Source organism: Balaenoptera ricei, chromosome 1, assembly GCF_028023285.1.
Source record: "Balaenoptera ricei isolate mBalRic1 chromosome 1, mBalRic1.hap2, whole genome shotgun sequence".
Classification (NCBI taxonomy): domain Eukaryota; kingdom Metazoa; phylum Chordata; class Mammalia; order Artiodactyla; family Balaenopteridae; genus Balaenoptera; species Balaenoptera ricei.
This window is the reverse complement of record NC_082639.1, coordinates 28,001,579-28,024,941: the sequence shown is the minus strand read 5'-3', so window position 1 is coordinate 28,024,941 and position 23,363 is coordinate 28,001,579. Positions and strand designations below refer to the sequence as shown.

The window sequence follows — 23,363 nt, the reverse complement described above, 5'->3', positions numbered from 1 at the left end:
AGAGAAATTGTTCTCCCAGACAGTTAAAAAAAAATTAATTAATTAATTTTTGGCTGCCATTTTTGCCTGGCTGGGTCTCCGTTGCTGCGTGAGGGCTTTCTCTAGTTGCGGTGAGTGGGGGCTACTCTTCACTGAGGTGTGCAGGCTTCTCACTGTGGTGGCTTTTCTTTGTTGTGGAGCAGGGGCTCTAGGCTCATGGGCTTCAGTAGTTGTGGCACGCGGGCTCAGTAGTTGTGGTTCGTGGGCTCTAGAGTGCAGGCTTAGTAGTTGTGGCACATGGGCTTAGTTGCTCTGAGGCATGTGGGATCTTCCCGGCCCAGGGCTTGAACCCATGTCCCCTGCATTGTCAGGTGGATTCTTGACCACTGAGCCACCAGGGAAGTCCTTTTCTTGTTCCTTTTAAAAAAAAATTCTCTTTGTTGTGATTTTCTATTAATGCTGTCACTGTTGTCATACTTTCCTTTAAATATTTAAACATGCTTTCCTTTAGTTCTTTGAACATTCTTGTAATAGCTGCTTTGTAGTCTTTGTCTGATAAATCAAATGTTTGGGGACATTCACATTTTCTTGTTTATTTACATGTGTCACAAATTTTTTGGTTAAATACTGAACATTTTAGATAATGTATTGTAGCAACTCTGGATTCTTATTTTACCTCTTGAAGATTGTTATTGCTTTGTTTGTTTGTTTGTTAATCCCTGGGCTAAATCTGTGAAATCTATCTACGATTCCAGATGCAGCCTCTGATTTCTCCACTAATTTTTTTTCTTTCTTGTTTTTATTTTAAAGCCTGGTTTCCTAGGGGTTGACCCTGTCTCTGCGTAGCTTAATGTCCAGCCAGAGATTGATCAGAGGTTGTGCTCAAAAACTTCAAGCCCGTAAGACTTCTTCTCTCTCCTTTTATGGTTCTATGTGTGATCTGGGGAGTACAAACATTGTGCTGTTTTCAAGCCATCTCTGGCTTTTACTTTTCACCAGGCTCTCTTGCATTTCTTCTGCACGTATGCACAGGCTCCATTGGCAAAGGATATGTGGGTGGGCTCAAGGCCTTTCTGATCTGTGTTGTACATGCACCCAGGCTCTAGTTAACCCAGACTATGTGAAGAGCTTATCAAACTCTCTATGGCTATCTTACCCCCTGGAACTCCCCATCAAATCCCTGTCTAGTCTGACAGTCCCATTGCTTGCCCCCAAACAGTGCTGAAACCTCAGCCTGGCAGTGCTGCTGGTTATTCCTATTCTTGACACTGTAACAGACAATGCTCAAAATTAAGTGAGCTCCCTTTGTTAGTTGCAGTGAAGCAGCTGGTTTTTCATAGCCTGGCCCACCCTTTTTGAACTATTGCAACAGATAGAGCTGGGAGCTTGGGTAATGGGAGCAGCCCCAGGCAAGGACACCACAGACTCATGCTGTTCTTACCCAGAGTTCAGTAATTTTCATGAATGTGTTTCTTTGCTGTATACCTTTGATTGATTTTCAGAGTGATAAAATGGTTGTTTTTGACAGTTTTGTGCAGCTTTATAGTTGTCTTGGGGGATAGGATTTGGTATCCTCACTCTGTTGTGTCTGAAGTCAGAAGTCTGGAAAATTCTCAGTGGCTATTATTATCCCTTTGAATATTGCCTCTTCTACATTTTATCGAGTCCCCCCTCTAGAACTCTTATTTGTTGTATTTGGGGCCTTTTTATTCGCTCCTTCATATTTTCCATCTCTTTACCTCTGTATGTTGCCTTCTAGGTAAGTTCCTCATATATTATTCACTATTCACTGGTTCACTATTTTTCTCTTCAATTGTGTTTCATTTACTCATTAGTTTAAATTAGTGTTTTAAATTTCCCCCTTTGCCCCCTAGAAATCTGATTTAGTCCCTTTTCAAATCTTTCTGTTTTTTTCAAAGCTTTTTTGTTTTTGGCTGCACCACGTGGCACGTGGGATCCTAGTTCCCCGACCAGGGATCAAATCTGTGCCCCCTGCTGTGGAAGCGTGGAGTCTTAACCACTGGACCGCTAGGGAAGTCCCTCAAAGCTTTTATTCTATCCTTATGTTTTCAGTTTTATTTATCTTTTAAGTTTTAGAAAACTTAAACATTGTTTAAAAGCTAATCTGTTTTAGCTAAGGTAACACTAGCTGCTGTAACCGATAATCCTTGAATTCTCAACGGCTTCACTCAGTAGAAGTTTAGTTCTTGTTTATGTCACTGTTTGCATTAGTGATCTATTGCTGCATAATAAATTACCCCAAAACATAGTGTCTTAAAACAAAAAATATTTATTATCTCACAATTTCTGTGGGTCAGGAATCCAAGCACAGCTTAGCTGGGTGCCACATGGATCAGATGTCTCACAGGCTTCGTCAAGGTGTTGGCCAAGTCTGCAGTCATCTCAAGGCTTGCCTAGAGGAAGATCCCCTTCCACACTCACATGGCTGTCAGCAGGCTTCAGATCCTTGATGTGTGGGACTCACCATATGGCTTACAACATAACACAATTCACAACATAACAACTTGCTTCCCCCAGAGCAAAGACTCCTAGAGAGAGATGGTGAGAGAAAGTGTCCAAGATGGAAGCCACAGTGTTTTTGTAATCTAATCTCAGAAGTGACATGCCATTGTATCTGCCATATTCTGTTCATTAGAAGTGGACCAATAGGTCTAATCTGCACTCAAGAGGAGGACACTATGCAAGGATGTGAATGCCAGGAGGTGAAGATGATTAGGAGCTGTGTCAGAGGTTGTCTACCACACAGTTTAATATGAGCTCATCTTCAATGGAGCTTTATCTTTGAGAACCCTCATCAGCCTGGGTTAGGAGTGGGTCCCCCAGAAAATATTTTAAATTAATTAATTAATTAATGTATTTATTTTAACATCTTTATTGGAGTATAACTGCTTTACAATGATGTGTTAATTTCTGCTTTATAACAGTGAATCAGCTATACATATACATATATCCCCGTATCTCCTCCCTCTTGCGTCTCCCTCCCACCCTCCCAATCCCACCCCTTTAGGTGGTCACAAAGCACTGAGCTGATCTCCCTGTGCTATGTGGCTGCTTCCCACTAGCTATCTATTTTACATTTGGTAGTATATATAAGTCCATGACATTCTCTCACTTCGTCCCAGCTTACCCTTCCCCCTCCCCGTGTCTTGAAGTCCATTCTCTACGTCTGCGTCTTTATTCCTGTCCTGCCCCTAGGTTCTTCAGAACCATTCAGAAAATATTTTTAAATTGCTTCTGTTCAACTATTCTCGGTCTGGGACCTTTTTATGTTAATTTTAAATTTTGGGGGCGTCTGGCCCATGCAGACACTGAAGGCTGGGTCTGTGTGAAGATTAGCTTGTGGGTATAAATTCTTAGGAGATTTATCGTCTTTCCCCTCTCCCCAGTGCCTAGACTACAGACTAGCTCCCTTGTCATCAGTCTGTGTTGATAATTGATTTTTCTAGTTTGTCTTTTCATCAAAGCTTTCCCGTTTCCTACTTTTATGCAGGTTCCCATTTCCAATTCCATGCTTCGTGTGGGCCCAAGTGGGTGTTAAAATCTAAGCCCTTTGGTTACTGAGACCAGCAACCCCTGCCCCCGCCTCCCACCCTCCACTGGGCTGTTTGCAGCATTGGCTCACACAGTTAATATTCTGATTTTCCAGTCTCCTCTTTGCTTTTGTCCCCTGGGGACTTATCTCGCTTTCTTGTGAGCTCAGTTATGCACATAAAACGTTTGTTATATTTTATTAAGTGTTTCAGAATGTTTTAAAATGGGAGGGTTTTCCAAGGTTATCTAAACCAAATGACATATGTAAAGTATACAGGATGTTGCCTTGTCCCCAGTTGGACCCACTAACTCTAGTACAGACAATTTTCAGTTAGACCCAAACAAAGTATTTTCTTTTAAATATCCCACATTCTTGGAAATATTTACTGATTCTGAGTCTGGTTTGCAGAAAGGCTAAGGTTCTCATTTCCCAAGAGGATTCTTTGGCTTTGACTCTCCTGAAAGTGAGAGTTGGGGGGAGCAGGGTGGAAGGCAGTGTAGGGAAAATAGGAGAATTCACAGCACAATATCACAATTTCATACTTGTAATACAGTAAAGATCAGCTCAGATGCAGTATTCCTCTGAGACTCTATAAAAGTCTGCGTTTCCCTTAGGTCCTGGTCCCTTATTGGAATGCCAGAAGCTCCTCTTGGCTAGTAGAGATGGAATATGTGTAGCCCCAGAGGGTTTCTCACCCTCCTTCTGTCTGCCTTGGATAGAATTGGTCATGGGACTAGCATATGGTGGAGATTTCAAGAGCTTGAGAACCCTTGGGAAAGACGGGCCTTTGAGAGGTATTGTCACTGTGATTTAAGAACCTCTTGCTACTAATAATAGTAGTTAATGTTTACTGAGCACCTGCTATATGCCAGATGTTATGCCTAGTGCTTTACACAGAGAAGAGAGCTGGAGATACACATATAAGCCACAGAGTGAGATTCCTTCCATCCTTGGTGTCCAGACTTGAGACCGACATGCTCTCTGCTAGGGTTAGATAAGCTTTCTTGTGCTTCAGAGGGACCCTCTGGGCTGGATTGGTTCTAGTTGGGGAGTATCTTGAGCCTGGCCTAGAAATAGCAAGAGTTAGATCAGATCATGAGCTTCAGGTACCACCGGTGCTTGGTACCCCAGAGGTCAAGAGATAGGAAAATGAGAGGTAGACTCACAAGGAGTCGTGAAAGTCACAGGTGCCACAGGAGTGTGGCTTGTGCCAGACAAACATGGGAGAACTTCACTTCTACAGGATCTTGGATTGATTTGTCCACGGCCTGTGATTTCTGTACACTTGTAATGAAGTTCCTTTAGAAAAACCTGCAGACAGTCTTTCTTTTTAATTAATGAACCCATGGTGGAATCACTGAATCTCCAGCAAATTTGGCTCTGACCTTCAAAGCAGCCAAGGTGAAGAGAGGCTTATAGTTAGAGAACCCTGGGTTCAGATCCTTAGGGTGGGGCCTGAGTTAATATAGGTTTAACAAGCTCTCCAGGACATTCTGATGCTCAGTCAGCCTGGCAGGAGAGACAGGAAACTGGGCACTTTAGTTTTCTCACTTACATGCTGGGCATCTTTGGATAATTCATCTGCCCTCTCTGAGCCTTAGTTTGCCTATCTGTAGAATAGGATGGAAATTCCTGCTCAACTTGAGGTAGACTCTAGTGATATAATGTCATATACGTTTTGGGGGCCGAGTTTGGAAACACTGAGCTGCAATTTACACATGGGTCCAGCTACTCCTTTCTCTGTTGACTGTACATAAATATGATGCCATGAATCTTTCCTGGGAGGTCACAAGATGCAGCCATGGGATACTTGCTGTCGCATTCACCATGCGGATGCTCCTGAGGACCTTGTCCGTGACGTCATCCAGTGGCCTCTACATAGTCACCCATGGGGGAATTTCTCAGTGACAAGAATAGTGTGATTGTCATGAGTGGTGGCCTGTGTCTACCCGGTAGGCCCTGAGACCATCCCGTGGCACTGATTGAGGGCTTACCTGCACCAAGTGCCTCCCATGTTTTTCTTTGAGTCTCCTAAATAGCCCTATGAAGATGGTACCATCATCATTCCCATTTGACAGGTGATTAAACCGAGGCCCAAAACTTTGAATAACGTTCCCAGGCCACACTGCTAGGAAGTAGCAGAGCCAGCACTTGAGTCCAGCTGGGTCTCACAACATAGGCCATGTGGGCAACCCAGAAGCTATACTCCTTGAAGCTATGGGTGCTCTGAAGCTCAGGGTCAAATGTGCAAGCATCCTGTGCTCTGGGTGTTGAGCTTACCACTGAACCACCCTCTTCCCTACCTTTATATTTTCTTTGTGTCAGTTTTCTCATATAAAGCAAATGAAGCTGCCGCCGCTGGTATATTTAGTCTTAGTGCAGTGTTATGTGACATGGTTCCATGAACAAAATTTTTGTTTTGCTTTTTCTTAGTTGCTTCAATTTTTTTTTAACACCATGGATTCTGCATCACAAAATATCAAAACCGAAACCAGGAACCTCAATCAGCAGTGGCTGAACTTTCCTCAGAGGATGAGGGCAGGGAAGGAACCGGCAGGCTGAACCAGAACTCTAGTTAGTGGGCAGAAGGTGGGGGAGGGCTTGGAACACTTGAAGGATGATAATTTTTGCTCCGTTATGTACCCATTAATTTCCTTCCTGCCACATGATTTTACCTCTATAGGTTGCTTTCCATCATTTTTGTAATGCAGTTGGTCATAAATAATAAAATAAAAGTTGTCCTTCCCTACAGTACCCCACCCCATACTTGGCAGGAGGGTGACTGTCAGCTCTCTGGTCCTCTCCCCCCAGGGTCAGGTGAGAGAAACGTGAAGGGCTGGGACAGGTGGAGAGGAAGATGGGGTGGTCTGGAGGCACCCGAGCTAGATGTCTGGGAGAAGCATAGGTGGGGTCGAGGGAGGAGTATTCAGAGGAACGATTAGACCCCAAGGCTGGTCCCGAAGGAGGCCTGGCGAGCAGCACAGGGCAGAGGTGCCTCCATCTTTCTTTGCAGGGGGTGAGGGTTTCTTTTAGTCCAAAGGCGTTAAGAGTCACACAGAGACACAGCTTCTGCAGAACTAGATATATTCCTAAGGCGAAGTGCCTCAGAGACGCCCCCATCCCATCTCAGCACCACGGTAACTGTCCTTCTGGCCCCTGTACCCAGCTCAGCGAGGAGCTGAACCAGCAGTTGGAGGCCGTGTGCGGGTCCGTGTTTGGGGAGCTGGAGTCCCAGGCCGTGGACGCCCTGGACCTGCCCGGCTGTTTCCGCATGCGGAGCCACAGCTACCTCCGGGCCATCCAGGCCGGCTGCTCTCAAGACGATGACTGCCTGCCCCTCCTTGCTACCCCTGCCTCTGTCTCAGGGAGGCCCGGCTCCTGTGAGTACGCTCCCCCTGTCCCTGGCCCGGCCCTAGGTTGGAGAGCGATCTGGGTCCGGTTCTGGCCCTGGTCACGGCTCTGCTGTGTGACCTTGGGCAGATCGCTTGCCTCTCTGGGTCGGATGATGGGGAGGAGGATCCGTGGTTCTGTACGTAGCAGCACGTGGAGTACGCGTGGCTGCTGGGTCCTGTGGTACCGCGTGGGTGTGGGGAGTGACAGACACCTGCCAGGACGTGTTTCTCACCCTATGTGTCTTTGCGTTCCCTGGCCACAGCCTTCAACTTCAGAAAGGCCCCGCCCCCCATCCCACCGGGAAGCCAGGCCCCGCCCCGCATCTCCATCACCGCCCAGAGCAGCACCGACTCCGCCCATGAGAGCTTCACCGCGGCAGAGGGCCCCGCCCGGCGCTGCAGCTCCGCAGACGGGCTGGATGGCCCGGCAATGGGCGCGCGCACCCTGGAGTTGGCGCCGGTGCCACCCCGGGCCAGCCCCAAGCCCCCTACACTCATCATCAAGACCATTCCAGGCAGGGAGGAGCTGCGGAGCCTGGCGCGGCAGCGGAAGTGGCGGCCGTCCATCGGGGTGCAGGTATGGAAGGAGGAGGCGCCGAGGAAAGTTCAGGCCCTGTCCGGTTGAGGATGGATTGAGGGAGTCAGTGGGGCCTTCCGGATACACAGACCTTTTCCTCGCTTGCTCTTAGCATGGTCATGGACGCGGCTGATCCAAACAGCCCCAGCCCACATCCTTGTCCCTCATCCTGGCACCATCACCCCTGGCGAGCGGAGAGCGGTGCCCAGAGGTTGGCACCTTGATGCATCTAACCTCCTGGGTCTCTCGTCTTGTTCAGGCAGATTGTCTTTTCAGGATCTGCCAGCTGGCTTGGGGCTCAGGCATCGCTTGCCCGTCTCCCTGGGAAGGGCTTGCGTCCCTCGGTCTAGCCCTGGCCGCTGACTTCCCAATCCTGCCACCAGGTGGAGACTATCTCAGACTCGGACACGGAGAACAGGAGTCGAAGAGAGTTCCACTCCATCGGTGTGCAGGTGGAAGAAGACAAGAGGTGGGTCCGAGTGGGGATATCTCAGACTTTGCTGGGGGTGGGGTGGAGAAGAGAAGAGAGGGATGCATAACGACCTCACTGGCCTGGGCTCCGTGCACACCCTCTCTTCCTGGTCCTGAGGACAAGCCCTTTGAATGGGGAGGTGTCAGAGCAGCCACAGAGGCTCTCCACGGAGATGTCACCAGGGCAGTCTAAAGTGAATTCTCCTTGTACCCGTACCTGTCCCAGGTGCTGTGAGGTGGACAGGAGAATACAGTGGTCCCGGGAACGGGGTAGTAGGGAGAAGTAGCAGGTAGGTGCAAAGCAGGCCTCTAGCAATTGTCCTTTATAGGGGATAACAGGATTTTTCCAGTCCCTCGTTACTTCCCGTGGTGTACAAGTATGTGAACTCAAAAAGTAACAAATAAACATGAAGACTGCCTCTCAGGGGCCCCTGGCAGATATAATACTCCTCCCCACTCGGCTCACACAAGCATTTAACCAGTTGGGGGTACCTATTATATGCCTGAGTCTGTGGTGTACCAGAGAAATCAACAGCCACTATTCTGGCATTAGGTGGCCTCAGAAACATTGTTTCCTTAATTTCGAACTGAAAAATTAGCACTGAGAGCTCTGGAGGGGATACTGGGAGGAATCCCTCTGTTGTTGGCTTCCTATGGGAAGATGCTTTCTCTGATGGCCATGTGGCAGTGTCATAGTGGCCCATCTGCCCTCTGGGCTGCAGTGCTCCCAGCCCAGTGGCCCTAAGTGTGGTGTCTGGGAACCTGCCTGGGGCTGGCGGTAAGAGTTTCGTGGTAATCTGTGTTGCCCAGGCCACACCCCTTGAAGGAATAAAACTAGAGTGCCAGTAGCAGTCCCTCACAGCTCTGTTCCCGGTTGCCATTGTTGGGTTTTAGACCTTCCCTAAATTCCCCCAACTATTTCTGGGAACCCCTGGGAGCATCTTGTGTGTGTGTGTGTGTGTGTGTGTGCCTGATCAAGACTTCTTGGGGTTCCTGTGGGGATTCATCACTTTTCTCTACTCTCACACTAGCTCCCTGCAGCTCCATATGCTCCTGAAGCTGTAAATGCCTCCATCGAGGGCGGCAAAAAGGCGCCCTTGTTGCCCCCATTATTACTGAAAGCTACCATCTTCCAAATTCTTAATATTCCACAAAGATCACAGAAAAGTAGCACTTTACGGTAAAGCCAATTCTGCAAGTCTATGACTTGAGTTCTTGAGAGGTGGGGTAGGAGTCATGGCTGGGTGCAGCTCTGTGTTCAGAACACTGCCCCCAACTCTAATGCTGCCCCGTGGACCAGAAACCAAGCCCATGTGCCCCCATTTGCTCCCTCCTGAGGCTTCTTGGTCCCTCATCCATATAGACCCCTGAGGGTCCCCCCATTCCTCCTAAGAAGCCTGAATTCTGGGAAGAGTGCAGCAGGCATTATACTGAGACTCAGATTATATCAGCAACCTCTGTCATTCATTTGTGGATTGATTCATTCAGAAAATACTTATTAAGCATCTGTTATATGACAGCGCCTGTTAAATGCTCAGGGAAATGTGGAAGACATGACTCTTACCCTCGTAGAAGTTATGGCCTGGAAGGGAATCAAGGCAATGAATAAACAACCCATGAGTAAAAATATGATTACACACTGTGGTATAATAGGTAATGTGATATTATTACAATTATGGTGGGAATATGAAAGAAAAAAGCAGGCGCTAAGAGAGAAGGGACTTTATTTAGGTTAAGCAGGTGACATTTAAGCTGAGACTTGAGGGTTGACTAGGAACACTCAGATGATGGTCGGGGGAGGAAGCATTCCAGGAAGAGGGAATAGCATATGTGAAGACACTGGGGCAGGAAAGAGTTTGACATGCATTGGGAACTGAAAGAAGATTCACGTGGCTGGTGTGGAACAGGACAGGACAGTGGTGAGGGAGTAGACTGGAGAATAGGTGGGGGCCAGGTCATGTACAGTATGGGCATGATAAAGAACTGGAATTTAATTCTAACTAATGAGTAGCCCTTAAAAGGTTAAAGAAGGAGTGTGGTATGATCTAATTTATGTTTACAAAAGATCACTAGCTGCTGAGTGGAGAAGGAATTTCAGGGAAGTAATGGTGGGTATGGGGAGGCTAGGAAGCAGGATTTTTTCATGATCCAGAAGAAAGGCATTATGGACAATCTTATGCTGGGGATTTTTTTTTTTTTTTTTCCTGTTGGGCAGTACCAGTGTCTGGGAACACTATTAAGTTTTATATGTTGATTTTGTATTCAGCAACCTTGCTGCTCTCTCTTATTAGGACCCAAAGTTTGTCTGAAAAATCACGATGGGTTTTCTATATAGTCAGTTATATTTTCTGCAAATGAGGATATTTCTTTTAAATCTGTATTTTTGAAAATTTCTTTCCCTTGTAATAGTGCATTGAAGAGGACTTCTAGTTTACTGTCGAGTGTAGCACTCTTATGTCCTTCCTGACATTAGTGAATATCTTCTAAGGCCCACTTATAAGTGTGATGATGTTTGCTACAGATTTGATGGATACTATTGATCAGGTTAAGGAAATTCCCTTCTAGTCCTAGTTGGCTAAGAGCTTTTAATTTTTATTTTTTAATAAAAAATGAGAGTGGAATTTTATTGAGTGCTTTTCCAGAATCTACCTAGATGATCATAGATTTAATACTTTCGTCTGTAATGTGGTCAATTATATTAATAGATTTTCCATGTTGACCCATTCTTTCATTCCTGGGATAAACCCCACTTGATCCCATTATCAGTTTGGATTAAGTTTGGCTGTAACAGGGTCTCAATAGCGTCTTCAGTATATTTCTCTCTCACCAAAAAAAAAAAGAAAAAGGCTGGATGTAGAAGTTCAGTGTCAGGACCCCAGGCTCCTCCTGTCTTGCTGATCTTCTACCCTTTGTATATCACTCATAACCAAGGAGCTGGTGCTCAAGCCCAGCCATCCTGTCTGCATTCTGAGCAGTACCAAGGAGAAAGAGAGAAGGATGCAGTCCTTCCTTTTAAAAGGACTTCCTGCGGGAATTCCCTGGCAGTCCAGTGGTCTAGGACTCGGCACTTTCACTGCCGTGGCCCCGGGTTCAATCCCTGGTCGGGGAACTAAGATCCCGCAAGCTGCATGGTGAGGCCAAAAAAAAAAAAAAAAAAAAAGAAAAAAAGATTTCCTGAAAGTTACACACAACACTTTCCCACATCCTACTGGCTAAAAACTCATCCCATGGTGGCATCTAGCTGCAAGGGAGGTGCTGTGGAATAGTCTCTTATTGGGAAGCAATGAGCAGAGCTGAAAATCAGGGTTCTTATGCTAAACACAAAGAGAAGAATGGGAAATGGAACTCTAACAGTTTTTGTCACAGTCTTGCTGTATTATTTTCATAGAGGTTGCTGGATTTTTGAATAGCTATTATTTTATTTAAGATTTTTATATTTATGTTCATAAGTGATATCTGCCTACAATTTTGTTTGTATTGTTGTTATTCAGTTCAGGCATTAAGGTTATGCTAAACTCCTAAAATGAGTTTGGTAGCATTCTCTCTGTTTCTGTTCTTTGAAACGATTTGTGTAAAGTAGGAATTATCTATTCCTTAAAGGTTTGGTAAAGGTTGCCTATAAAACTATCTGGGCCTTTTTGGGATAAGAGAAACTTTTTGAACTACAGCTTCAGTTTCTTTCATGGTTATTGATCTATTATGGTTTTATTTTTCTTCTTCAGTCAATTTTGATGATTTATATTTTTCTAAAAAATGGACCATTTAACAAAAATAGACAGTTTTCAAAATTTTTGGTACAAATATTCTTTCTCATGGTATTATAATTTTACACATTTTTATTATATTTATAGGTTATGCCCCCCTTTTTATTCCTAATACCACATGCTTATACCCTACCTTTCTTTTTTGATTCATTTTGCTCAAGATTTGTATATTTTATCATTTTAATATATTTTTTAAATTATATTTTATTAGTCTTAAAAAACTAGCTTTTGGTTTGGGTGAACGTCTCTATTGTTTCTGTTTTATCTTTAATATTTCCTTTCTTCTACTACTTCTCTGTTATTTTCTTTCTTCTGCCATGTTTGATTTTTTTCAGCCTCTTGAACACTATTTCTTATTTTCTAATGTGTTTTTAAGGCTATAAATTCCCTTCTAACTATACTGCTGTATCTGCATCTCATAAGTTTTGGGATGCAGTGTTTTCATCGTTCAGTTCTAAATAGTTTGTAACTAACTTCCTTTAGGAAGTTCATCATAACTTCCTTTTTAACTTGTAAATTATTTAGAAGAATTTTTAATTTTTTTAGTTTTTTTAGTTTCCAAATGTATTTTTTTTGTTTGAGGGGCTCCTTTTCACTTTTGATTTCTAGATTTGCTACATTGTGGTCATAGAATGCATTCTGTATGATATTTATTCCTTAGAATTTGTCAAGGCTTCCTTCATCATATACACATATAGCATATATATGGTCACACTTATAAATTGCATTTTTCAAATGTTTATCTTTGATTTTTTTTTGGATGTCTGATCTAACAGTTCTGAGTGAGGTGTTTTAAAAATGTCTCACCATGATTGTGAATGTGTCATTTTCCCTGGGAATTTTATTCATTTTTTCTTGATTTGAGAGAATGCTATTTAGTATTCAGGCTTATGATTATTGTATCTTCTTGGTGGGTTGGCCCTTTTATCAATAAATAGGATGCTTTTCATCCTTACTATTGGTTTTTGCCTTGAAGTTGATTTTGCCTGATTTTATTGCTACGTCTGCTTTCTTTTGATTAATTTTCCATTATATCTTCTTCCATCCTTTGTCTCTCAGCCTTCCATAGCCTTATGTTTTAGATATGTTGCTTGTAAGCAGTATGGAGCTAGAGTTAAGTAGACCTATTTAATCCATTCATATATTTTTTGATTACCGATTTATTTGGCCTTATTTCTATCATCTCTTTAAAAATTTTCAACTGGACATGCTTTTTCTTTGCTTTCCTCCTCCCCTACTTTTCTGCCCTCTATTGAACCAATCAAGGTGACTTTATTTCTCTTGTTCCCTCCATCCCTCCACTGGTTTGGAAGTTTACGTTTTAGTAGTGATTTCCCTCAAATTTTAAACAAATATACTTAATTTCATATGTCTCTGATAAAGTCTAAAATTAGTATTTCTATCCTGAAATAGGCACAAAACAAGAACCTTGGAACACTTTAATTTCCTTCTTAACTCCCTCCTTCCATTTTCCATGTTTTTTTTTTTTTTTAAATTATTTACTTATTTTTGGCTGTGTTGGGTCTTCGTTTCTGTGTGAGGGCTTTCTCTAGTTGCGGCGAGTGGGGGCCACTCCTTATCGCGGTGCGCGGGCCTCTCACCGTCGCGGCCTCTCCTGTTGCGGAGCACAGGCTCCAGACGCGCAGGCTCAGCAGTTCTGGCTCACGGGCCCAGCTGTGCTGCGGCATGTGGGATCTTCCCAGACCAGGGCTCGAACCCGTGTCCCCTGCACTGGCAGGCAGATTCTCAACCACTGCGCCACCAGGGAAGCCCTTCCATGTTTTATATATATGTATTTTTTAAATTCTTCCTTTATTGGTAAAAAAAAGAGTGATTCTACAAAGCAATCTCAAGGGTCATCAAAGTGTGAAAGCCATCAGGTTTGTCTGGCAACAGGCAGCTTCCTCCTCCTTCAGGGCAGAGCCAGTGGTTCCCATGCCTTCCAGCCCTGAGTCAGCCCTTTTTTTTTTTTTTTAACATCTTTATTGGAGTATAATTGCTTTACAATGTTGTGTTAGTTTCTGCTGTATAACAAAGTGAATCAGCTATATGTATACATACATCCCCATATCCCCTCCCTCTTGCGTCTCCCTCCCACCCTCCCTATCCCACCCCTCTAGGTGGTCACAAAGCACCGAGCTGATCTCCCTGTGCTATGTGGCTGCTTCCCCCTAGCTATCTATTTTACATTTGGTAGTGTATATATGTCCATGCCACTCTCTCACTTCATCCCAGCTTACCCTTCCCACTCCCCCTGTCCTCAAGTCCATTCTCTACGTCTGAGTCTTTTTTCCTATCTTGCCCCTAGGTTCTTCAGAACCATTGGTTTTTTTTTTAGATTCCATATATATGTGTTAGCGTACGGTATTTGTTTTTCTCTTTCTGACTTACTTCACTCTGTATGACAGACTCTAGGTCCATCCATCTCACTACAAATAACTCAATTTTGTTTCTTTTTATGGCTGAGTAATATTCCATTGTATATATGTGCCACATCTTCTTTATCCATTCATCTGTCGATGGACACAGGTTGCTTCCATGTCCTGGCTATTGTAAATAGAGCTGCAATGAACCTTGTGGTACATCACTCTTTTTGAATTATGGTTTTCTCAGGGTATATGCCCAGTAGTGGAATTGCTGGGTTGTATGGTAGTTCTATTTTTAGTTTTTTAAGGAACCTCCATACTGTTCTCCATAGTGGCTGTATCAATTTACATTCCCACCAACAGTGCCAGAGGGTTCCCTTTTCTCCACACCCTCTCCAGCATTTATTGTTTGTAGATTTTTTGATGATGGCCATTCTGACCGGTGTGAGGTGATACCTCATTGTAGTTTTGATTTGCATTTCTCTAATGATTAGTGATGTTGAGCATCCTTTCATGTATTTGTTGGCAATCTGTATATTTTCTTTGGAGAAATGTCTGTTTAGGTCTTCTGCCCATTTTTGGATTGGGTTGTTTGTTTTTTTGCTATTGAGCTGCATGGGCTGCTTGTAAATTTTGGAGATTAATCCTTTGTCAGTTGCTTCTTTTGCAAATATCCTCTCCCATTCCATGTTATATTTATCTAGTATTTTGATTATACCTCTTTAAAAAACCCTGCCTTTAAAACCCTTTAAAAAAATCTGTTGTTGTTATATCTTTTATGGTTTAATAGTTTGGATTTACAAACATGTTTTAACAATTTATGTGTTCACTATTGCTTGTTACTGCCCACTGCTTCCTCCTGGGTTCAATTTCCTTTATGCTCAAGTATTGCTTGAGCTTGGGACCAGTTTTAGAGTTAATATCTCAGCTTGAGGTTTCTGTATTTCACTGGTACTACTCATTCAAACCCCATACCCACAACCAGAGCAGCCTTAATATTCTGATTTCTCAGCATCCTACTTCCAGGCCACATACCTGAATCATGACATGAGTTTTCTAGTCCACGTTTGTAAATGAAACAACCTTTATTTTTGGCTGCTGGCTTTATGCATGGGGTCTCCTTCCAGGTCCCCAGGATGCACAGGCTTGGGGTATTTCCTTTAATCCTCCCTGGGCATTACCATCTAGCCTCTAGCATATGTCTGGCCCATATTCCTGTGGCTCACTTGGCTTAGGTTCCCTTTCACCACTAAGGTTTTGAATTTCCTTTTTGTTTCTGATACCTGAAGATGTCTCTTTCCTGCTTTCAAGCTTGGCATTGTAGCAAAACCATCTTTTGGGCTTTATTTGATCCAGCATTTCTATATGTATGGGGGTGGGGTGGGGGGGGGAACTTCCTAAGTTAGTTCAGTCCACTACATTGATCAGTCGTCAGCAGCAGTTACAGAGAGAAGTGGGACCAATTTTGGAAGCATTTGGAGTGAAGTCAAGGAAGGGTGGGGACAGGCAGAGAATGAGGTCTTCCTTGCTCTTGTGTAGGTGCTTGGGAAGGTTTGGAGGGGTGGGCAGGGGAGGGGAGAAAGTTTATGGATAAATGTCTAAAGAACTGAATTGCTTGGGACAGTTGATCACACTGGGAATCCAGAGGGGGTGACAGGTGGGGAGAGAAGAAATCTGGCGCATCTTTCTGGCCAGGCTCCCTTGCTTGTCTGCTGAAGGCATCCTTAGTTTTACACCTGCACCGTCCTTTCTCTCCCTTATGTCCCTGGCACTTTAAGTCTGACTTACTGCACACCATGCCCCAGCTGGTGCATAAAAGTGAGCCACGAATACCAGCAGCCCTTCTAGGCACACATCCAGGCCTAACCCCCCACCCACTGCCACCCCATTTTCTTGGACTCTCTTGTCCTTGCTTCTGTCTCACTGTTCCCAGTATTTCTCTCTCTCTTTCTATACTTTGGTTTAAAAAATTGCTGGGGAGGAAAAGTTTCTCCTTTTCTGCCTTTCAGGTGTTCCCTGCTAACCTCTTGGGTGAGGAGTGCAGATTTATAGCCCTTTATACCTGGGAGTTGTCTGTGGGTCCTTTCTGTTGCTCATCATCAGTGGTGACTTGGCTTAGAAATAGACAGGGGTTGGGGTTGGTGCCCCTTCCGTTCCATCTCCACCCCACCTCCACCTAAGATTCATCTGTCCACAGACATTTATTATAACCCTGTTATCTGTAAAGTACTGTGCTGGGCACCAAAGATACAAAGGTGAGCAGAGCCAGACACAGCCCCTGGCCTGTGAAGCTTGCTGCCATGTTAATCTAAGAACCTCCCAAGTGATGCAGAAGTACAGCTGAGCAGGAGCCACAAAGGAGAGGTATGTACACTATGAGAGTGTGTAATAGGGGCCTTTGACGCAGTCAGAGGGGTCAGGCCTGGATTTCCAGAGAATGTGACATTTGAGTGGAGATCTGAAGGATGAACAAAAATTAACAAAGCGAAAGTGGGAGCTGAGTGTTCCAGGCAGAAGGCCCAGCAGGTGCCAAGACCCTGTGGTGGGAGGGAGCATAATTAAGAAACAGTTACCACCCCCATCTCAGGGCATCCTACAGCACCTGTCTTCCCAGACCCAGCACACTCTGGGCCATGATAAAAGAATGCATCAAATGTCATTGCTGGATATTAGAAGTCTGTTCCTAAGGCCTTTTGAGAACATCAAAACCATGTGATTTTTGCCTCTCTCTCTAATCATGGGATCCCCTTGTAGCTTCCACTTCTAGATCCCTGCCACTAAGATCTTATCTTAAATTCCAGATTTAGCAAAAACAAAACAAAGTAAACAAGTAAAAACACCATACCACCCAATTAAATTTGACTATCAGATAAACAATGAATTATTTTTAGTATAAGTACTTCCCAAACAGTACTTGAGACATACTTATACTAAAAAAATTATCTGTTATTTATTTGAAATTAAAATTTAACTGGGAGTCCTGTATTTTATCTGACAACCCTACTTAGATCCCTTTGTGCCCAACCAGGGCTACCTGGAGAACTCTGTGTTGGAAGTCCACCCCTTCCTCAGCTTCATGATCATTTCTGGCTTTGGGACCTTGGGAAGGGAATGTGCAGAAAGAACAGGAAGCTTCCATCCTCATGAAGTTATATTCCAAGAGCAGTCCTGCAAAAGCAATGAGTCGCTGACTGACCACAAGCCTGGGGTGTGGACACGGCCTCTATTCCTCAGCATCAACTCCAGGACGGTCACGACTCTTCCTCAATCTCCCACCCTAGCCCCACCTCGGCATCACTGTCACAGCCCCCAGCCTGGGGTGGTGGACTTGGGGATTCCTGATTGATTATATGTTTAAGCTCTTAGATGCTTTCTCAGAGAGGGAGCTGCTACAATGGCTGAGCCTTGCTGAAGTGTCCATGCCCATTCTCCCTCCCACCCCCGCCAGCCTGCTGCCAAATACTCCTGGCAAAACTTCTTGACAACTCCTGGATGTTGAGCATTCCCTGGACAGTATGTCTCTTGGGATAAGCCAGTTTCTTCCCAGAGCCTGTTGTGTTATCCCTTAGAGAATCACCGGAGAAACGTCTCCCAGAAGTAACCATGATAACTTCCAGAATCACCAGGAATGTGAGCATTGTCACCCTAAAGGACTTGAGGGGAGGAGGCCTCCTCAACCTTGTTAAAAGGCTTGGGGAGAAAATATTGTGAAAGGCATTGTTACGAGTTAGTGATGATTCATAACTGAAGCCACTTTCTATCCTGTGTTTGCAGCGATTGGTGAAGACTGCAGCAAATACTGCCAAATCCAAAACTAAATAGGGACATAAGCCTTGGACTTCACTACCCTGAAAATGGATCAGTTAGAGTTAGGATTAGGTTTGGCTGTGAGTTACAGAAAACCCCCAAATGACAGTGACTCAAACATGATAGAAGTTTATTTCTCTCTTGCTTAGAAGTCCAGAGAGTCAGTTGAGGGCTGGTAGGTGCTCTGCAGTGTCAGACCCAGGCTCCTTCTATCTTATTGCTTCTCCATCCTCAGCACATGGCTTCCATCTCATGTTCCAAAATGGCTGCTTGAGGTCCAGCCATCATGTCTACATTATGGTCAGCAGGAAGGAGGAGAAGGGAACAAAGGAGGGCATGCCCTCTCCTTTTAAGGACATTTTCTGAAAGTTGCACTTACTACTTCTGCTTATAACCTGTGAGCTAGAACTTAGCCACATAGCTACACCTAGCTGCAAGGGAGATGGGTAAAAGAATCTTTATTTGAAGGGGCCATGTGTCTAGTTTAAAATTGTGGGATTCTGTTACTACGGAGGAAAGGAGAATGGATGTTGGGGGATGATTCGTAGTCTCTACCATCCTTCCTTCCAACCAACCAACCAAACACTCAACCAACGTTTATTTGAGGAACTGCCCAATTTAGTAAGGGAGACAGATATGTAAATATGTAACTAACTACAATACAATGTGATATGGGGTATAAAAAAGGTTTTATTCAGAGTGCTGTGGGAGAACAGATGGAAATGATCAACAGCAATCATAATAATCAATAACTACAATGGTCTGGCTGGGTTCTCAGTGCTACACTCCCATTATGTTATTTGTCCACCTCCCTTTTTTTTCAGTGTGAGCTGCAAACCTTCCTGCCTCACCACGTAATAGCTAACACTTGCAATGGGCAGGCCACGTGCTGTTCTAAGTTTCTTAGATACATTATCTCATAACAATCCTGTGAATAGGTACTATTATCATTCTCATTTATAGATGAAGAAACTGAGGCACGAGCCATAGAGCTGGGTTTTGGACCCGGACATTCTGGCTCCAGAGCATACATGCTTAACCACTCTGCTAGCCTACCTCCCCTAAAACTGTTCATTCTCATTCCCTCCCCCAGCCTCCTCACCCCCAAATCTCCAGCAGACAACCTCCCTGCTTACTTCGTCGTAACGATTGAGGTCATTGGTCGGACCTCTCTTCGCTTCCGGACCATCCTCCAACTGGCATCTCTTTCCTTGCCTCCTCCAGCAGTCCTGCCTCAGGAGCTGAGGCATCTGGCTTTCTGGTTAAAGCTGCTCCTCTCCCGCAGTCCTAGGAAGGCAGTGGAGTGTAATGGTTTAAGAGCTGGCCTCTGCAGACAGACTGCCCTATATTAATAAGTGTCTGGTCTTAGGAAGTCACTTAGGTTCTCTAAGCCTTAGTTTTCTCATCTGTGAGTAGGGGTGACACTAATGTGAGGATTGAGCATATTGATTCATGTAAAGTGGTTATTATTCGTTCCCCTCCTATCTGGTCCTTGGATTACTGCCTGTCTCTTCTCTAGCTTGAATTGACTTCTCTTTACAGGTTGTATTCGTTACCTATGGCTGCTGTATTATTACAGCACAGTATTATAGCCACTAATTTAGTGGCATCCAATAATCCATATTTATTATCTTACATTTCTAGAGGTTGGAAGTCTGAACTGCGTTTCACTAGGCTAAAAATCAAGATGTTGGCAGGACTGACCCCTTTTGGAGTCTCTGGAAAGCATCCATTTTTTCACCTTTCCCAGTTTATAGAGGCTGTCCGCATTCCTTGGCTTGTAGCCCATTTCTGTCTTCAAAGCCAGCAGTGGCGGGTTGAGTCCTCACAGGCAATCCCTCCAACCTTGATCCTATTGTCCCATCTGCTTCTCTGATTCTGACTTTCCTGCCTCCCTCTTTCACTTATAAGGACCCTTTTGATTAAAATGGACACAACTGGATAGTGCAGGATCTCGTCTCAAGATCCTTGATGTAATCATTTTCACAAAGTCCTTTTTGCTGTGGAAGGTAACATATTCATAGGTTCTGGGAATTAGGACATAGACTTTTTTGGGTGGCCATTATTCTACCTACCCCTTGGGGATATGGCATGTGAGAACCATCCATATGTCCCTCCTTTTTCTCCCCCTCCAGCTCTATTGAGATACAATTGACAAATAACCGGATTATCCCTTCCTTAAAGGTACATTGTCTTCTTTCTTCCTTCCTTCTCAACCAAGCTCTTTGGAAGAGTTGTCTTGCCTAGTTTTCTCCACCTCCTGACAACTCCCTCCCATCTGCATCTGCCCCCATACTCCACCAAACTGACTCTTGCCCTGATCACCAGTGGCTTCCATATTGCCAAGTCAATGGACACCTTTCATTCTCAACCGGCTGCATTTTCCAGTTGGCTGCTCATTCCTGCTTGAGACCCTTTTTTGAGGATTTCATCCTTTTGTTGTCCCCTGTCTGCCTTTAGGTGACTTGCTCTTGATTTTCCTCCTCTTCCTCTCTGGCTTAGACACGCCTGGGGCTACGCTGTCTCCACTGGCCCCTGAAATGTCTCTGTTCCCAAGGGCTTTGCATCTTTGTTCCATTTCTCTTTTCTTGGGTGATCTTGTCCCGCACTGCTGGTTTTAAATGCCACTTGCACAAAGATGACCAATTCCTGCTTGTGCTGTGCAGATCTCTGGCTCCTGGCTGGAAGTGTTGGTGAAGATTATGTTTCCAGTAATCCCATAAGCTCCTCAATTTCTTTGGTCTTCCTTCAAGTAGACACAGCGAGAGAGCTACTTGAGGTACTGACTCGAGAACCATGAAGACTGGGGCATTCATGCTTCTGTTCCAGACTGTGTGGCCTATTTCCATCAAGACACAGTGTGGGGCTTCTCTCGTGGTGCAGTGGTTAAGAATCCGCCTGCCAATGCAGGGAACACAGGTTCGAGCCCTGGTCCGGGAAGATCCCACATGCCACGGAGCAACTAAGCCCGTGCACCACAACTACTGAGCCTGTGCTCTAGAGCCCGCGAGCCACAACTACTGAGCCCACATGCCACAACTACTGAAGCCTGCGCGCCTAGAGCCCGTGCTCCGCAACAAGAGAAGCCACTGCAATGAGAAGCCCGCGCACCGCAACAAAGAGTAGCCCCTGCTCGCTGCAACTAGAGAAAGCCCACGCACAGCAGCGAAGACCCAACGCAGCCAGAAAAAAAAAAAAGATACAGTGTGATCTTCTCAGGACCCCTCAGAGGACAGTGAAAGGCACAGACCCAGTGATGACAAAGGACAGCTCCACGTTTCATGGGGGTAACAGAAAAGCAAATAGGGAAGGCAGATCTTCACTAATGTATTTATTGGGGCAAGCCCCACCTTTACCTGTGTGGTTTGCAATTGCTGGAGCGCCGAAGGAGCCAGAGGCTAACTGGAGCTCAAAGCACAAAAATATTTAAAGGGAGCCAAAGGGCACCCTGACAGTTCAGTTAGACATACAAAACTCTCACCAGAAACAGCAATGTAACCAAACCGTGGGACCGCCTCCAAATGCAAGAAGACGGCTGAGGGAGGGATGGTACGAGGATGGCCTCTGGGCAGTCAGGGGGCTCACAGAAGAGGAGGGGGCTTGAGCAGGGAACCGACAGGCAGTGAAGGGGAGGAAGGCCATTTCAGGCAGGGGAATAGCACATGCAGAGGCTGAAGTCAGGGCCAGTATATTCTACTTGGGGAGCAAGGAGGGTTCAAGGGAGATGAGGTCAGAGAGGACTGCATCCAGAGTAAATGCTAGCACAGGAAGCCTGGGCTTTATCTTGTTGGCAATGGGGAGCAATGGAAGGGTTTTGAGCAGGGGAATGGGTTGGGCAGAGGTCAGCTTTAGAAAGACTACTCCAGTGCTGGGTGGATTGGTGAGGGAATGTTGGGCCCCAGATCTTAAAATATGCATAGGTATAATTTTACAAGGTATAATTTTTAAAAGGTACAATTTCATTTTATTCCAAAAATTATTTTATTATTATTTCTTATTGAAATGTAATTGACCTACAACACTATGTAATGTCAGGTGCACAAATTCAATATTTCTATACATTAGGCATGACCACCATGATAAGTCTAGTTACCATCTGTCACCGTATAAAGTTACTACGATATTACTGACTGTATTACTCATGCTGTACATTTCATCCCTGTGACTTATTTATTTTGTAGCTGGAAGTTTGTCCCTCTCTAATCTGCCTCACCTATTTCACTCATCCCCCACCTGCGAAGTATCATTTTAGAGAGAGGAGGTGCCTTGGCATTGGTACTGGTCCATTCCTGTCATTTTATAGCATATATGTGTGTGTGCTTATATATAATATATATTCATATATATCACATAATGTATTTTATATACACACATACATATATACGTACTAGATGGCCCAGGTGGAGGCCCAGGTGGAGGGTGATTGACCTCCCAAAGGCACATAGCAACAAGGCCAGCGTTAGAACTCTGGTCTGCCTCTCAGTCCACTGCTCTTCTTCTGTGCTATTCTGAGTGGAGGCAGCAGTGTCCGAAAGGAGGTTGATCCAATAGTCAAGGAAAGAGAGATGCAAGCCCTGACCAGGGCAGGACAGGGCAGGTGCCAAGGTGAAGACCACGTGGGAGGCAATGCGGATATGTTCCTGCTTTCTCTTTCTCTGGGTGGGGGTTGGGACAGAGGGCTGGCTGGGGACTGCACATGAGTGCATCTCTCTTTCCTGGGTCCTGCAGCATCCTTCTGGGCCTGGTTTCTATGGCAACAGGCTCCCAGCAGGCAGCCCGCCAGCTGGAGGGAAGCAGGCAGGCAAGGCAGGCAGGGAGAGAAGGACCAGGCAGCATGAGGAAGGCTAAAGTTGGGGGTGGGGGAGTCTCCTGGGAAGCAGGAGGAGCCCCTAAACCTGGCCTCCCAAATCCCTCTCTCTTCTGACCATATGAGGGTGGAGGTAGCTTAGGACACATGGGCTTTTGTTTCATGGTCCTTGAATTTCCAGACCTCAAACATCTGTTCACCTCTCCCTGCCACCCTCACATATCCTGACTCTCTCTTCTTTAAGTATTATCTGACCCCAGCCTCATGCCCCTCAGGGAGCACGCACTTCTTCATGGATAAGAGCCCTCACTCTGACTGAACTCAGTGGGGAGGGGGAGAACAAGGTCAATTGACGTTCTGTTTTGCATAAGATTTGCATATTATTAACTCAAAGACAAGAAATTTCCAGGCCCTGTGTCATTCCTGCCAACAACTTAATTCAGCTCCACTGGCACCGGCTGACTGTGGTCTGGCCAGGCTCCGTGCTGAGCCATGGGGTCCCTAGAGGAGAAGTCCTCCCAGCTGCAGCCCACCCCTTCTCCCCCAGCTGCTCTAAGGCAGTTCTTCCTGATGTTCTAGCAGCTGGTGTGGTGGGAAGTTCTTGGGCTGTGAAGCATGGCAGCCCTGGGTCCAGATCTTGGCTCCAC

At 45.2% G+C, this 23,363-nt stretch overlaps 1 protein-coding gene across 1 annotated transcript in view; it reads left to right on the top strand.

Annotated features, from left to right (window-relative positions):
- The window catches only part of DLGAP3 (DLG associated protein 3), a 38,799-nt gene that overhangs the window by 11,438 nt on the left and 3,998 nt on the right, over positions 1 to 23,363 (top strand). Inside the window, exons 4-6 of the mRNA XM_059896792.1 lie at positions 6,699 to 6,912; positions 7,188 to 7,501; positions 7,885 to 7,970. Coding sequence (XP_059752775.1) covers positions 6,699 to 6,912; positions 7,188 to 7,501; positions 7,885 to 7,970 — 614 coding nt within the window. The remainder of the gene's footprint in view (positions 1 to 6,698; positions 6,913 to 7,187; positions 7,502 to 7,884; positions 7,971 to 23,363) is intronic.